At 54.5% G+C, this 15903-nt stretch overlaps 6 protein-coding genes across 6 annotated transcripts; 3 read left to right on the top strand and 3 right to left on the bottom strand.

Annotated features, from left to right (window-relative positions):
• Positions 1-894: 894 nt before the first annotated feature.
• Positions 895-1502, top strand: B0T15DRAFT_524106 (uncharacterized protein). The gene is made up of 2 exons (XM_062868742.1): positions 895-1352; positions 1436-1502. The coding sequence occupies exons 1-2, from the start codon at positions 1007-1009 to the stop codon at positions 1486-1488; spliced, it is 399 nt and encodes a 132-aa protein (XP_062724081.1). The 5' UTR covers positions 895-1006; the 3' UTR covers positions 1489-1502.
• A 2043-nt stretch (positions 1503-3545) lies between these two features.
• Positions 3546-4216, bottom strand: B0T15DRAFT_104697 (rhamnose mutarotase). Its single transcript, XM_062861410.1, has 2 exons — positions 3924-4216; positions 3546-3846 (listed from the first exon to the last, which is right to left on the bottom strand). The coding sequence occupies exons 1-2, from the start codon at positions 4084-4086 to the stop codon at positions 3620-3622; spliced, it is 390 nt and encodes a 129-aa protein (XP_062724080.1). The 5' UTR covers positions 4087-4216; the 3' UTR covers positions 3546-3619.
• Positions 4217-5622: 1406 nt separating this feature from the next.
• Positions 5623-6725, top strand: B0T15DRAFT_104667 (uncharacterized protein). The gene is made up of 2 exons (XM_062861409.1): positions 5623-5833; positions 5977-6725. Exons 1-2 carry the CDS (start codon positions 5789-5791, stop codon positions 6280-6282), a joined length of 351 nt encoding a protein of 116 aa, XP_062724079.1. The 5' UTR covers positions 5623-5788; the 3' UTR covers positions 6283-6725.
• Positions 6649-7694, bottom strand: B0T15DRAFT_104663 (uncharacterized protein). The gene has a single exon (XM_062861408.1). It carries the CDS (start codon positions 7610-7612, stop codon positions 6974-6976), a length of 639 nt encoding a protein of 212 aa, XP_062724078.1. The 5' UTR covers positions 7613-7694; the 3' UTR covers positions 6649-6973.
• Positions 7695-7995: 301 nt separating this feature from the next.
• B0T15DRAFT_572501 (uncharacterized protein) lies at positions 7996-12011 on the bottom strand (the record flags this gene model as incomplete). Its single annotated transcript, XM_062870896.1, has 9 exons — positions 7996-9271; positions 9409-9558; positions 9767-9826; positions 9880-10113; positions 10228-10310; positions 10455-10699; positions 10751-10822; positions 10918-11534; positions 11588-12011. The coding sequence occupies 9 exons, from the start codon at positions 12009-12011 to the stop codon at positions 8346-8348; spliced, it is 2811 nt and encodes a 936-aa protein (XP_062724077.1). The 3' UTR covers positions 7996-8345.
• Positions 12012-13672: 1661 nt separating this feature from the next.
• Positions 13673-15669, top strand: B0T15DRAFT_500144 (uncharacterized protein; the record flags this gene model as incomplete). Its single annotated transcript, XM_062867361.1, has 5 exons — positions 13673-13801; positions 13868-14069; positions 14141-14299; positions 14371-14525; positions 14824-15669. 5 exons carry the CDS (start codon positions 13673-13675, stop codon positions 15667-15669), a joined length of 1491 nt encoding a protein of 496 aa, XP_062724076.1.
• Positions 15670-15903: the final 234 nt, after the last annotated feature.

Genomic DNA, 15903 nt, shown 5'->3' with positions numbered 1-15903 from the left:
GGAGATCCTGCTGCAGTCCGAACACTGGCTGGTCCGCACGATTGGGATGTGACGAGAGTGTGAGAACCCAAGATCGGCTATCCTTGCGCCGATCTCTAACTAGTGCAGTTTCCGAGATCTTGGTGTCGGAAAGGTGTGTTGCTTTTGAATAGGAGGACGATTGTGATTCGAGAAATGGCTGGTTCAATGAATTGTTGCCAATAGCGCCACAATGCGAGCACTGCCAAATGCGGGAATCCTACCCTGTATGTGTACACGTGTAAGGACTCAAGACCTAGAATTGTAGTTAGCTCGGAACAGTTTAGAGATCAACAAAGAAGGTCGCAGGTGAGGTTTGTTGAGAAGCCATTGTTGGACAATAAGCACGATCGACCGATCTGTGCCACACAAAGCACTGCATATGACCAAGACAAAATGCAACGACGGAAGGTGAAAATGCGAATCAGGAACGCTCGGGTGCACGAGGACCTACCGTGACCTTCGTTCATTAAACCGACCCCCATGCCGTATGACCGTATACCCGTCGATCTCATGTAGATGGGCGACGAGGCCGTCGGTTGTCGGGACCTGGTATGTGGTAACCTATCAACAAAGGCGCCATCCCCGCACATCATCCACGAAGAGCTGGGGATCGACTGTTAGGCGGAGAATGCCGATGTACATACCATCACATTGATGCTCGCACTTCATCCAGTCTCCGCCAATGGTTCCAGAAGCGGCAGCTGACGAGCGGTGGCTCAACTAGTCTCGGGCTTGGTGACGGGCGCGGGGCCGGTCCGAAGAGAAGGTGAGGACGTAGCTAACGAACCGAAGCCATATAAGTAGTCAAGGGCGGCAACTGTTTCTTTGCTGTGGACGTACTATACAACCGTTAGTTTAATCCCACTGTTAGTCCCGTCACAGACTCACAGCCCAAACTTCGTGGATTCTCACCTAAGGCACGATCTCCTGGCTGAACCATCTCCGTCATTGCCAACGCTCATCCTTCTTACTTCCCAAGCCAACCATGTGCCACGGACACCCACACTACCATTCTTGCGGTCACCAATCTGTGACATGGCACTACTGCCCGTCCGCCGTTATAGACCTGACAACGGGCTATGAGACACCTTGTCCCAACATCACCTTTGCGGCGTCCCAGCCGTCGACGTCCAGCTGCCCCCTTGCCAACTGCGACTTTCGCAGTGCGGGAGACGGCGGGTGGACATGTTGCAAATGCGGAGGTCGCAATAGCAGCGGCTGGTGCAGAAACATGTCGCCCAACCCAAAGTGGGAGAGGAACGCAATCACCAACGAGTGGGAATGGATTACAAGATGCGACCATGGGTGTTGTCGAAATTGTGTCAAGGACGGTAAGTCTGGTCGCTAGGGCGCATGAATGTTTGTCGACCCTTCCTCCCTTTGCCTCTGAAGCATCTTGCTGACCGAGCTGAAGCTCCGACTAGCGCTAGCAATTCCGGCCGCAAGAGAGGGAAGAAAGGGGTATGACCCGTGGGTGCCGGCGTGGAAGCGCAGGGTCGATGACGTCCGAAGAGGATCCTTCGAGTCTTCGACCGCGTACAAGATCGCGGAAAGCAACAGGGAGGAGGGGATCGTGGTTTCTAACTTCGACAAATGAAGAAGAGCGGAAGGGTATCGTCCCGGCAGCAAACATGGGGGAAGCGGCTGGGAGCTACGCCCCGGGTACACTAAGGTACCCAAAGGCACAGAAGAGGTCCAGAGTGGAGTTGCCCTCTAGACCCAAGGAGAACAAAAGCACTCTTGAAACTAAGAGAACTTGGAGATCAGCTGTTTTTCTCTTCAGGAGTATGACCACAAGAGTTGGGAAGGCTCGCAAGAGTCGGTGGGCTCGGATTGGAGGTGATCTTTTTCGCAATGGTTCCATCGTTGGGCCAGTGGATGCTGTGGTAGAATGTCACCTGATGCGTTAGCGTTGCACTTTCTTCATAATGTTAATAGGAATATCAATGTTAGTTGTACCATTGATTCGGTGATTTGAATCTAGAAACAAGTGAAAGGCCGGGAGCTGCGCTGGGCTTCCCTAACAGAAGTTATTCTGGCACTTCTGGCTGTCAGAGAGCTTGACAGGGTAAAGGCAAGGGGTTTGGAAAGATATAAGGTAGCAGCATTTGAATGACACGGAAAGGTGAGATCATTCAATCGCGAATGACTGGCGGTGAGCAGGATACAGTCGTGCTATAAGAAGGGAAGGCGCGAATGGGTTCCTACGACGGAACCTTGAAGTGGGTCGTGAAGGCATCTGGGTCAAGCCATCCCTTCGCAGCCATCTTCCTGGATCGGTGCCTTGGCTTCCAGGTCCCCAATCAGTCATTTGGCCTTCCAATCAAGGACTGTTGTCGTGCCTCGCTCCCGCAGCTTGCCAGCTTGATGGTGTCACAGCATTGCTTCCAAATACGACACTTCCTACGTATCATGGACCCGAGGTCTCCGGGCCATGAGACCTGGGGAACTGGAGCCGGAGTTACAGGCTTACCCACTCAGGCGCAGCTAGTGCATGTAAACCGGGCGGGGAGTCAACTGTCAGACCGGGGGTCCTTAGTAGTGTTGGAAGTATATTATATGGAAGATACGTAGCTACCCTATAAGATATGCAACGTCCTACCGGGCCTTAGCTTGAGCCTTCCTATAACTGAGCTGTATTCGAGACGGGGACTAAGGTATAACTACGTCTATGTTCGCTTGGTTTCTCGGAGCGGAATGTCGGAGGTTTAGTTCGTTTGTATCGACTTGTATTCTTTGGAAGATGGGCTGCCGTAGCTCACTGTCTTAGCTTAGGTTCTTGCATCGGTAACCCCCAGGAGCCTACCGAAGTTCCAGATCTTATATTAAAGCTTCCTAGATCGGGGTTAGAGAACGAATGGGTGCAATTCCAGATTATGAGATCAAATATCATAAAGAGTTGTTTCTCAAATGGAAATTATAACACGCTCAGATAGGTACCATGCGACGCCGGGGTTTCGCTTACGGTTATATCTCACCATCGACCCGGGTCATGGAATGACCAACACTATAAAGGTTGGTAGGTGCCGAGAGAGGGAAAACCTACCTGTCTTAATTGGAATGAATGCCATCTTGTCATCCACCGCTCCGGGAAAAAGTCTTAGAGAAGACCGCGACCAGATCCGACGGTTGATTGAAGCTGATCCCGCAGTGGTCGTCGCTATTGAGGCTTCTGGGACGCAGATCTTGCAAGGTCTCGATTCGAGAATCGGGGAATGGACTGGAGGCAGAATCATCTTGCTGGTTGGGAGAACGCGGAATGCAATTGCAATATTTGTTTGGATGACCGGGAGCTGGCCAGATTGGAAGTTTGCTAGGGATATGCGCACCAAGACAATCGATGGAACGATGTCGAACGTGAGTTGTAACCCTTCCTTGACAGTGCCATCGAAGCAAGGCCTGCGGTATACTGTTATGATTTGCTTCTCCTTAGTGGTCTCACCTAGGTAGACACCGCATACGTCTGCCGGAATGACACCACAAATGATCCATCGATTGCTTCTTGTCATTCGCAAGCCGTGAAAGATCGGGCTACACTGACTTTAAGTTCCAGTAACCCCTTGAGCTCACCATCTTCACATCTTCGTCCACCTGCGCCTTACGGCAAGTAAAACACCTCCTCGATGGGCTTCCACCAGCTCGGCTCGCCGGCCTCAGAGCTCAACGCACCGGGAACCATGCTCTCCTGCCACTTGTCGGTCATCTTCCACCACTCCCTGACCTTAGCGTTCTCGGCCATGCGCTTCATGTCACCCTCATAGTCCGAGCCAGTGTATTTGAACGTCGCAAAGAGGATGTGTGTGTTGTCGTCATAGTAGATGCTGTCTGGACGGGCACACGATATCGTCAGCGTCCTCCTTCGTGTCACATTTGCCGGACTGCCGCAGCTGTCTTGCACCTACAATCCTCGATGTGGCAGTCCTTGATCTGCTTCAGCACCTCGGGCCAAACCCGCGCATGAACCTCCTTGTATTCCTTCAAATGCTCTGACTTGAGCTTGACAATCTGCGCAAACCGGCGAACAGGCTGGCTTCCCTCGCCGGTAGTCGATGTGGGCTTCCACATATTCGTCTACGCCCTGGTGATATCTACCTATCCTGATTCCTGCTGCGGTGTAGAGGGGGTTGGCTCGGGGCTCTTGGGGCTAAAATCGCGGTCGCAGCAGAAGAAAACAATGGGTAGGAAATTCAACCACTGGCCCAACTATGAGCGATGTCTTCCGTTAACCCTCATCGAGCCCCCCAAAATAGTATGTATCCTCACCACCTCGGGGGATTAGACAGCGAGCCCCGCCGAGCACTCCCCGCATGCTTCGGGTGATGCAGCAGGCGTTAGACTGACCCTTATTCGTACGGATAAATGTTGTGCAGGCCGTTACCGGAGCCGCGATAGCTCAATGACGCTTCTTATGGAACGGCATTCCTTCTTCGGGCGTGTACAAATAGTGTCGCCCATCTCTTTCGGATGTTCCAACATCGACTTGCCCGCTCCTTGCGGAAGGATTTGTGGGCCCTACAAATGTCAAACGGTCAGCGAGCAACGGCCCAGGGCAACCTGGACTCTGGGACATCCAGTGTAACCCTGAAAAAGTTGCACAGCGTGGAAATCTCTCCTATCCCCCGGCACAGGATGCCTGCGCTCCGAGATTGCATCATGGGTTGTCCATCCTCTTTTCCCGGCTTGCGGGATCACGGCATGCACAACCCCTTACCTCACCCCGGCTGTTGGCCCTGGTTCGAAGATTTGACACCTGCATCGACCTGGACAACGCCACGTGCGACTCGGCGAGAATCTGTAGCGGCTCACAGGCCTTCAAGGAACTGGCTCTGGCTCAGGGCGTTGAGAGCTTGGCTAAGTGTATACATGTAGTTGACTTCGTGGCCTCGTTTGAAGGTCGGGTAAGGTTGGACTCTGGAGACCCAGTCCAGCCTTCCCGTCGTCTTATCCAGCTCGCCCAATCCGAAATTGCCCGCCGCAAAAACGACATGCGCGACAACCCAAGACAGACTTGTCAATGTGAGCCCCGCAAGACAGCTGACAGATGTTTTAAGGCTCGCAAGGATTTGGCGGGTGCATGTTCAATCAGCCACATCTGGTCTCCGTCTCTCCGTCGGGTGGCCAGACGCGGAACAAACAAGCAATACCGTTCGGTTAAGGTTATGGCAATGAAGTGAAGCGGTACGGTTCACTGAGTCATTGGGTTGACTGGTTAACTACGAAAAGCTGTCGGAGATTGCCTGCGTTATTATAGATGGTGATAAGACCGTGTTTTCCTAGGTTCCGTTGAAAAAGAATGCCGGCAACGCATGATGGTCTTGCCCATTTTTATTAGTTTTGGCACCCATCTATCGGCCCACCCTCATGCTTGAATGCAGTGGTCAAAGCGGCATGGCCGGCTGCAGCCCATGCCACATGGCATCTGGCCCCTGCAGGATGCCCCTGGCTCTTTGCCCAACAACTGCCCCTTCCCGTTCATCTCCTTTTCCGACTTATCGCTTCTCGTCCCATTAATTCGTCGTGGACACTCTTTCACAGCGATTGACTCTCAACCATTCCCCAGTCATTCTCACAGCTATCGGACCCTGCGACTGCGTGCCAACCACGCCGAAGCGGATTTGCCACGTGACCCCCGGACAACGTTGCGTTCATCGCCCTTGTCTCGCCGTCCCGGCGTTTCAAATTGCAACATCGTCATAAACCAAGTTTCCACTCATAAAAGCCAGGAAGGTTACAGAGCAAAAACCAGGCTCGTACCGTACACCGCAAGATGCCTGCCTCTTTGGACTCCTCCCGCCCCATCATGTCCCCATCGGTACGTCTGTCCTCCCACCGCCAATCCATTAGAGACGCGGCCCATCCCAACCCTCAATCCCCAATCCATTCCACAAACTCGCACATCCCCATTTCCCTCGCCACTAACCCGAATTAATCGCTCTGCTGTCCACTCTCGTCTAGACCCGCACGTCGGTTCGGTACAGCACCTTCAGCATGACCGCGCCGTCCATCACCCCGACGGTCCTCAGCACCGACAGTGTGACCGCCGAGATCCGCCCGATCGTCGACGGGCTCGAGCGCCTCAAGAACCCGCGCCTCTCCGACCAGCGCGTGTACCTGAACGAGGAGAAGACGGCCAATCTGCAGAAGCTCGCGCTGGGCGCCAAACTCGACCGCGCGCTCGGCCGGCGGATGACGGGCCAGGATGCGGTTATGCGGCCGCGAAAGCCGTCGGTTGTGGAGGTCACCAACGAGAAGAAGGCGTGAAAGCGGTCGATTACCGAGGGATGAGGTGGGATCAGTTCTAATACGGGAAGGGGCCTCGTACCGGCATGAGATGGGGGAGCGATAAACGTGGGAGGGTGTGGGATGGCTTCTGGAACGACGAACTGTGCTGGATGTCTCTCAACCACCCGCTTATTGGGGAGCGACGACGAGCCGTCCGGGCATTTGCGAGCCATCGACTACGGGTTGGAAGGGAGGACGATTCGTCATCGGGGTGCCTGGATTCTCTGTCTTGTTTGTCCGTATTTCTGGCATCATCTACTGGCATTACTTCCATTTTGGCGGATCACAACTACAAGGATCCAAAGTGGGCATGTTACAATGTTTTCGAAGGGAGGGTGGTTAGGGCATGAGGAAGCTGGGGGATTGGGAGGGCAGCTTTCCAGCATTGGCATTTCCTTTGGTCATTGTACCATAACCGAACGCTAATGCCTTGTGGTCTGAGTTGGGAAAGGCGCAATATGCACACTCCGATTCCAAAGCTGTCTCAGACAAACCGTCATGACACTTGGATTTACCCTTCCCTGCAAGAATTTCCGGAACGCCTAACCTAAAGTGTGAACGACCTACACATAGAGGTCTAGAAGAGAGAAATGTACAGCACGCCGGCTTAACAACCCCGTCCTCACCGCGGACTAACCCCGCCCGCTCCTAATGAGTAACCCGGACCCTTTCAAGCATCCCTCTTCCCCTTCTCCTCCTCCATCTTCCCATCAATCTCCTTCAGCAACTCAATCAGCTCCTTCTCCTCCCCTTCAAACTCCAACCCGCGCGCCACCCACTCCCTGGCCTCGGCCAGCCGGCCCATCTCCACGAGACATCTCCCGCGGCGGAACCACGCCTTGGCGTTGCCCTGCCTCTTAGCCTCGACGCTCGCCTCGGCATCGACCGCCGCCTCGGGCCAGTTGCCCAGCTGCATGTGCGCCTGGGCGCGGTTGCTGTACAGCGCGTGCACCTCCTCGCGGACGAGCTGGCTCGGCTCCCAGTGCGGGCGGGTCAGCGCCATCTGCAGGCCGAGCGTGTAGAACTTGACGGCCTCGGCGTAGCGCTGCTTGCGGTACTCGGCGTTGCCGCTCTCGCGCAGCTTGTTCAGGTTGGCGCTGCGCTTCGGGTTGACGGGCACGGGCGGCGGCGGCACGAGGTGCGGCGCCTCGAGCGAGTGCAGCGACTTGTGCAGCGCGTTGAGCGCCGCCAGCTCCGTCTCGAGCGCCTTGCTGCTGCTGGCCTGTTGTGGTGGCGCCGCGCTGATGGCTTTGGATTTGGGGTCGATCTGCAGCGGGATGAAGTCGAAGGTTTCTAAGTCGGTAGACATGGTGGCAGCGGTCTGGGTATTGTGTGTATGGGTGTGTGTTGCGGGTGTAAGTCGTGAGAGCGCCTAGATAACGAGGCGGCACCGTATCCCGTCGGATTAGAAGACTACTTATAACTTGCAGTGTACTAATGTGGGGTGAACTCGATTGCGCTTGGCGATTGGTATCACGGAAGGTTACGACAGAAAGACAGCCGGCAGGAAACAATTACTCTATGCGGTCTTGGTGGATGTTGCTTTGAGGTGCTGGGGTTCGGTTCATTGAGCGGCAGGAAAAGGACAGCTGACAGCTGGAACAGGCTCACCGCCAAGATTTGACCGGCAGAAAGTTAGACACCGTTGAAAGTGGGTCCTCCATTTACCCCTGAAGCAGACCCACTGGATACCGCAACGCTAGTGGAGATTCGACACAAAGTCGGGGGACCCTTCGGGGCGGCCCGCCTAAACGCGGCCGTCATGACGGAGCCCATCCGTGTGAGGCCGTGTAAGGAAGGCTCTGCCTTTCGACTTCTATCCGCTGTGCAAAGCCGCCTCAGGCTTAGCAAGGACGCAATTCTTGGCCCATTGACTCATCCAACGAATGTAAGAAACACCAGCAAACCTACTCCCTATCGCGGACTAAGTGGAACATCCTCCCCTGCCTCCGCCAGCGCGAGACTTAGTGACCAAGGTCAACTCAACCCACGGAGCACCCGGTTGGTATAGCAATGCATTTTTTCACTGCGAAGTGCCTTCGCTAGGCGGGAGGCGGTGCTCCGTACAACGCCGGGCCTTGGCCTACCGGCGGAGCCTGTTGAACAGCCTGTTGTGCTCTAGACCAGGCGGCATAGGCATCATGTTGTGCCGCTAAACTCCCGCTGCCGACGGGCGGCTGGTAGCTTTGGTTCGTGTAATAGGGGTAATATGCCGGCTGGACCGGCGGCGGAGCCCACGTCGGGCCATACCCCGGTGATGTCGGTGCAGAACCTTGAGCAGCGCTCCCTGGAGGGACGAGATGTTGTTGTACCACACCGAGTGGTGTCGGCAACCTAGAGTATTGCTCGGACACCGCAAGGGTGGCTTGCTGCCGGTCGGGCACAGCAGCTTTTTCCTTGCTGTCGGCTTCCGGCTTTCCCTTGTTCTCGCCGCTCTCCTCATCATTGTTACTGAGTACTACATCCATCTCGCGGGCGCGGATGGACATCTGCTTGGCCCACCTTTCGACACCCTTGCCGCGCACTTCATTGAGATATTTCATAAACTGGAGATAGGAATTAGACACCATTCTGAGGTTATCCACTTCCAAGCGGACTACGGCCGTGGTGTCCGTGACGCGCTCGTAGTTCGACCTCTGGGCGCGATATTCGGCCAGAGCTAGCGCCGTCTGGCAGGCGTTACGGATCTGTCGACCATTCCATTTCTCATTTTTGTGGGTCTCGAAGTAATGACGGACAAAGTCGATAATCCTGTCCTCTTCTATCTCGATCGGGCGCCCGCTCTTGCTGAAGCAGTCGCGAATGAGACGCAGGTTCAGCCCGAAGATGGCCTCAGTAGACGTGAGATCGAGGTGAGGATAGTACAGGCTAATGTGAATCCGGGACGTAAACGCCTCATCGAAGTCGCCAATTCGGTTGGTCGTCAGGAACAAAACACCCGCATAGTATTCGAGCACGCGAAGGAACACTGTCACGAGTAAATGAGCTTCATTGCCGAGGATGGAAAGGGGCGAACAGGAGAGAACCAAAGAGAGAAACGACTTGAAGGAAGAGAAGCGTTAGAGGGAAAAGTGAAGGGACAAATAAAGGAACCGTACCTGATACAAGACTCGTTGCGATTGAAATCCTCCTTGGAACGGGCGACAAGGAACACATCCGCCCCGTCAAGCAAGAGGATGCACTCCCATCTGTTGGCCAGAGCAAAGTTTGTTTCCAAGGCCTTCTCGACCTCTGATGCGGTCGTACCCAAGTCGCCTGTGATGGAAATAGGATTGTTAACATTGTGAGCTTGAGATCCAGGAGACCCTGTATCTACCACAAGTGATTTGGAACAATGGTTTCCTGAACATCTTGGCTATGTCCTCTGTTGTGGAGATGACTGCTCGTCAGTGTCTCATAAACACGCTCGTATCTCACCGAAAGATGACAACAAATAGAGGGGAAACGCCAGGCGAAGACTGACCAGCTGTCGTGGTTTTACCAACCCCAGGCGCTCCGTGCAGCAGAAGGATCAGTCCTTTTCCTGTACAGCCATAAGCATGACTGGTGACCGCTGGGCTTGGGTCTCGATCCTACCTTTACCGCGCACGATGTCCACGTCCTGCATGGCCATATCCTCCTTGCTCGCGAGCTCCTTGTCCCGAAAGTGCTGTGCAATAAGTGACTGAACCATCTCTCTGTGGCCTTTCGGAAGGACCAACTGATCGAAGGCAGTCTGAGATTTACACTCTGTAGGCACAGGGCTCAGCGTCCTATCTCCTTTTCTCGCGGAGCCTCGCGGATAACCTAGAGACTTGAGGTCGAGTTTGGCTGTTGTGGAGTTTGCGTCCGTTAGCCCTGACAGGTAACAGGCCTGCTATCTCACGACAATGACAAATGGATGGGACTTGGGAGAAAAGACATCTGAACTAGGCAAATACTTACCCCACTTTCGATTTCGTGTAATGAAGCCGAAGACGAGATACGACATGATTATGAGGTCCTCATCCGCCAGGTTTGTTTCCTCTCTGATATCTTCTACCGGGCGGGGGTATATCATTAGAGCCGGTTGGCGCCGTTCGTCTCCCGGCATCAACAGAGCCGTGAAGTTCCGGTTTCGCTTCTAGTCGACGTAGTAGAGATCATTGTGAACTACCTCGTCAGCTCAGCACTCCGCCTCGCAAGCGATTGAGTCATCGTTTGAGGTGAACTCGGGAGGGTCCTCAATCAGGATCTCCAATTGGGGCCTCCAGTTCTCCTCGGGCGCATGGACTTTGTAAGAGTGCGAGAATGCCTCTTCAAAGTCGACCACGACATCGATGTCCACGTCTTCCCGCATGTCCAGCGTAAAGCCACTGTAGTGCATGTGCTTGTAGGTCGTCATATCGACGAATAGTCTGCCCCGAGCGATGAGCCGCTGTCGTAGCGTCAGATTCTCCCCTGTCTTTTAATCCTTACGGCCGCTTACCCCGCGGTATTCAAGCTCGGCGAAGCGAAGTGGGAAGACCTCAAGGGCAGTGGCCGCCTTTGCTCCCTCGAACTATGAAATCCTGAACGTACGGCGCTTCGGCCCTAGTCGCCTGCCGTCAAAGTCTAGCCAAATGCACTGGAGTCTGGCGAATAGCTCCTCTTAACCCTATTCACGCCAATAAGCCGTGACTTGCGATATGGCGAGGGATGTTTGTGGGAGGTACTGTAGATGCTGTAGATCCGGTAGGTCTGTCGCCGGGCTTGATCAAGCACCAGATCCCCCGGTTTGAAGAGATGCCATGTGTCCGCGAAGGTCACCATTTGGCACTGGTGGCTGTTGAGATATGCCAGCTTTTGCTCAATTTCTGTATCCATGAAGCACACGAGGCACCTTAGGTGCTCGTAGGCCGTCTGAGAGTATGTCAGTTCGTCCCATTCGTCTTCGTCGTACGTCTCAGCATCAAAATGTCGGGGACCAGCAGCTCCGTTTTCGAACCTTGCTTCGAGAGCCTGGGGCTTCGCCTGAATGCTGTCGGAATAGGAGACGAGCGCCTTGTACGGTCTGATCATGACAAATGGGGCCTCCTTAAACGCTTCAATCTGATCAGGCGGGCCTTTGTCTTCTAGTATCTGTCTCAGCATGCTTGCAATGTGCTTCGGGTTGATGCGGATTCGTTCCGGAAGCGGGGCCTGTCCGGGGACGACGTGCTTTGTTGTAACTGCACTATTAGCGGCGGGCTCGCGAGCGTTAACCTGTAACCCGGGTGCTTGCTGTCGACTCCCTCGGTAGAAAGGTGCAGAGTAGTTTGGAAGTTCAGCGGCACGGCTGGCTCACCATCGAGCACGTCAATAACCGAGATCTCTTTCTTTTCCATCATCTCCATCTTGAACAAACTCCAAGTGGCCCTGTTCAGCCGAGGCCTTATGACCTGACGCTGAACCACATCTTTGGATACTGACTGCGGCTGCGTCGTCTGCTGTTCGGTCTGTGGCGACGGCGATCCAAATTCGCATCTTTTCCGGAGACGATCAAGCTCGAGCTTGGTCTGGCGTAATTCTTCGCGTTGAGCCTCATACGTTTCCTGCATCGCCCGTAGTCGTAAATATTCCACGTGCATATTGTGAATCTGGTTCTGCTCGCTGGTCACACGATTCAGCTCCCGTTGAAGCAGAATCCTCGTCCTCGCAGCAATGCTTGTTGGGGGCGACCCCCGCGGTGTCGATAGCCCAGTACGGGCTCTATCAGCCGCTCCAGACATGTCGTTTGCAGCATACACCTGGCGAAGCAACCATGGGTTCAAAGGGTCTCTCCTTGTGAAGGAGTCGTCATCAAGCTCCTGGCTAGAGCGTTCGACGTCAGACAGCTGGCTGGCCAATGCAAGTGAAAGATCCCTGCTCATAGAGTATTCCATTCCTGTCAACTCTACCTCCCGCTAGGCTTGCATCTCGAGCCGTGCGAGCCTCTCCCGCAATTCGTGGAGCTGGCCCTCTAATTGCCCAGGTTCGGCAGGCGTCTTTTCGGCCGCCTCAGCCCCTTCAAGTCCACTGTGCCGTTCTTCAACCCCCGAGGCGAATACTAGTACATTCTCATTGTGACGGGTGACATTGTCCACAGAGGTCGGCGACACCGGCGTCGTGGACTCATCCGAGCCTCGCATCTTGGCTCACGGTGGATTCGGCTATAGAGACCTGAGGTACTTTGTAGTTAAAGTGTACTAGTATCAAAAAGCAAGCCGAGGCTGGATTGATAGCGATTTACCTACCTGAAACCGGGTGTCGGGGTCCAGTCTGCTACTTCTTCATGCCAGAAGCACGGTGGAGATCATAGATGAGAACCCAGCCCTCGAGAGCGCCTTCCTTCCGCCTCCGTACAAGTACTAATCTTGTCGCTTGCGCACCAAGTTGGAAAGAGCAACCACCCGCAAGACTCTGAGCGGGACTCCTGCATGTTGAAGGCTCACCTGATAATGTGACCGAAAGACCGCCACGGACCAATAACTCTGCGGCTTGCCTAGAGCTATAGTACCCGAGGTTCCACGCGTGAGGCGAAGTCTGATGTGAAAATGAACACAAGAATCATTTCGTGTGTCCTGATCAATCAATGACCCACCTAATACTGGGCTTTACGGCTGGATAAGTGCCTGTGCGCTGCATTACGGGGGCACCTTTGCTGTGACCTCTCGAGTTATGTGCAACTTGCGGATCTCTTCTCTCTTGAGTTGCACACAGAATGTGCCGCTGCATATGAGATGCCATATGCTCTTCTGAATGGGGTTCCAGGTTGTGGGAAAATGCCGCCAGTTAAGCGCGTTGTCCCGCCGAGCAAGCGGTTCCGGACTCCATGTACACGGTCAGTAAAGAGATCGGGACTAGGCAACAGCAAGTCGGCTCTCCGAGACCTAAGATAAGTTCTGCCCCGGCCATTTCTTTGCCCAAAGGATAACAATACAGTATACTATATCAGATTGAAGCTCTTCAGTGCCCCAGCCGTCTCTCCCGCCTCCTGCTAAAGACTTCATCGACAGTAGCCCACCTCAAGCCAGTGAGGCCTTTGGTGGTTTGCTTATTTTCTACGGCCATTCCGTGAAGCAGTATGTAGCTATGGACCCGAAGATGGCCATACATTCTCGGCTGGTGCACCCAGGTCTGCTACCAAGCCATGGCACGCTGGCAACCCACGGCGGGCAGTTGCCACCAGGCAGAAAGCGTCCCGCTGCGGTAGTGGCAATGAAATTCTGGGAAGACAAAAGCATTTTTGACAGATCCCTGAAACAGTTTGCTCAAGAGAAGCCAGATGAGCCAAAGCTACTCTCAGAAAAAATATCCCCAGTACAGCATCCGGCTGACGACAAGTTGGGATGGTATACATCAAAGGCCTCACAATGCCAGAGTCCAGTTTGACAGCAGCAAATCGGAATTCATGGGACAAGTTAAGAAGACATACCGCTGGCTCGCTGACAAAGGGGGCGAGGCGGGTGACCTCGTCAGCAAGGTCCCGGACATGGGACACGTGTCCGCGGTCAAGGCCGTAGTTGAGGTGCTTCTCCAGGTAAGCACTCCGGCGAAGGGCAAGTTAGCAAGATTGCAGCGCACAAGTCTAATCAATCAATACCAGGCGGCCAAAACAGCATCCAGGGCAAGGCATACAATCACGGGGATGGTCGATGGAGAAGATCTCGACCAGACTTTCGCCAAAATTGAGGTCTTCCTGGCCACGTTTCCTGACGATCAGAACATCATCGACAGGTCCATCGAGCTGGTGGCTTGTATTTTGAAGGCCGTCGAAGGAACCATTGTGTACTTCCTCACCAACACCTGTAAGTTAGCCGTCCAGGTCTTCTCTCCCAGTAACGATAGCTAATCTCGCCGTATCGATGGTCCAAGCCAGTCAAACGGGGCGCTCAATCCATGCCACTGATTGGCAACGGCCAACAGCCCCTGCTCGACACCCTCGCGGAGATCCAGACTAGGAGCCAGCAACTCATAAACGAAGCTACTGTGTCGCACTTTGCTGCGACCCGAGCCGCTATGGAGCTGATCCTCGAGGGTGAGCCTGCAACAAATAGGGGCCCAACGCGGGTCAATTCACCTCGTTAAACTGACATACCTTCTGCCCAGATATCAGCAAGATCGAGCTTGTAGAAATCGAGACTGCTGGCAGGATAGAGTACATCATTCAGAGAGGCACTGAACAAGTTTTGGGCGGTATTAGCGAACTCAAGGACTCCAGCTTCCAACAGGCAGACAAACTGAATGAGATGCTGTCTATGCTGGTAGGCGGCGCGAGAAAGCATGAAGAGGAGGCAAAGCAGTATCAAAACATGTCACCCCACCGTTTCTCAGCTCCAGTCCGTTCTAACAACAAAGCGCACAGTGATGTTCGTGGAAATGAAGGAGGAGATTAAGCATTTGAAATGCATGATACGGGCCTCCGAGGAGAGCGAGAGTGTGACACTGAAGGCTACGGCACAACTGCCGGCACCACAAGCGCAACAGCTACTATAGTACGCTTCGCAACAGCCCCCATGGCAGTCTCCGCCTTGTCCTCCCCAATACTACCACCAAGCACAGGCGCAGTCTGCGCGACCCTGGCCGCCGGTCCCGTTTCCATACTACCCATACGCCACAACCCAGCAGGCGCCCGTGATTCCCGCATCCACGCTCCTAGCCGTACTCAACATACTCGGCCTTGACCAAACCGACATCGACGTCGCCTTGGAGTTAGAAGGGTCGGTCCCTCCCAGCTACCGGAACCACGCGCGACAGATCGTCGCAGCTTCCCAGTTCCAGCTCTGGGCTACCAGCCCAGGCTCCAGCAAGCTGCTCATCCAAGGTGAGCCGCAACGGGACGCCGCGCAGGCCAGTCTCGCGCTGTCACTCATGTCAGCCTCTCTGGTGCGCGGACCGCGCGCGCTAAACCTACAGGAGCGCATCATCTCGCTCGTTTTCTTCTGCGGACAGCACGTCGAGTCTGACGACAGCCCATCGGGGCCCGCGGCCGTGCTCCGTAGTCTGATCGCGCAGCTCCTACTGCAGCACTACGCCGATGCCACGTTCCGGCCAGAAGACATTGACCTCGATCGTCTCGCGAGAGGCGGGCTTGCCGAGCTCTGTTGGCTGTTCGGTTTTCTGGTCAGGCATGTGGCGCCGCAGAAGACGGTAGTCTGCGTCCTGGACGGGCTGGCAGTTTATGATACGGATAGTTTCGAACATGACATGCGGACTGTACTGAACTGTCTGCTTGGTGATCTGGGGGGGCATGTGAGCGGGCCAGCCGCCAAGATACTGGCCACGGCTGTGGGCGGCACCAGCTTTGACGGAGTCTTCGGAGAGGAGGACGAGAGTGTGCTCGTGCTGGAGGGGCTGACGAGATTGGGTGAGGATGCTGCCATGTTGGAATTCGATGGGGATTTCTAACTTTGATTGTGGCAAGTCCATACCTATCTTTGTTGTTTAGTCCGATCTGCTGGTTTATACCACTCTATAAGCAGTGCTAAACAACAGTTGCTTTGACAAGTCACTTCGACCGCTATAGATCCCTTAATGTAGGTAATTCTCCCAGTTTCAGCACACTTTAGCACAGCAAAGGTACGGCCTACGCACCTAGGTAGCAATAAGCAAAGACGTGCTGTGACTCCTCAAACTCAGCTT

The sequence above is a fragment of the Chaetomium strumarium genome (assembly GCF_033439665.1).
Source record: "Chaetomium strumarium strain CBS 333.67 chromosome Unknown B0T15scaffold_2, whole genome shotgun sequence".
Taxonomy (NCBI): domain Eukaryota; kingdom Fungi; phylum Ascomycota; class Sordariomycetes; order Sordariales; family Chaetomiaceae; genus Chaetomium; species Chaetomium strumarium.
The sequence above is the reverse complement of the archived record's forward strand: the minus strand, read 5'-3'. Positions and strand labels throughout refer to the sequence as shown.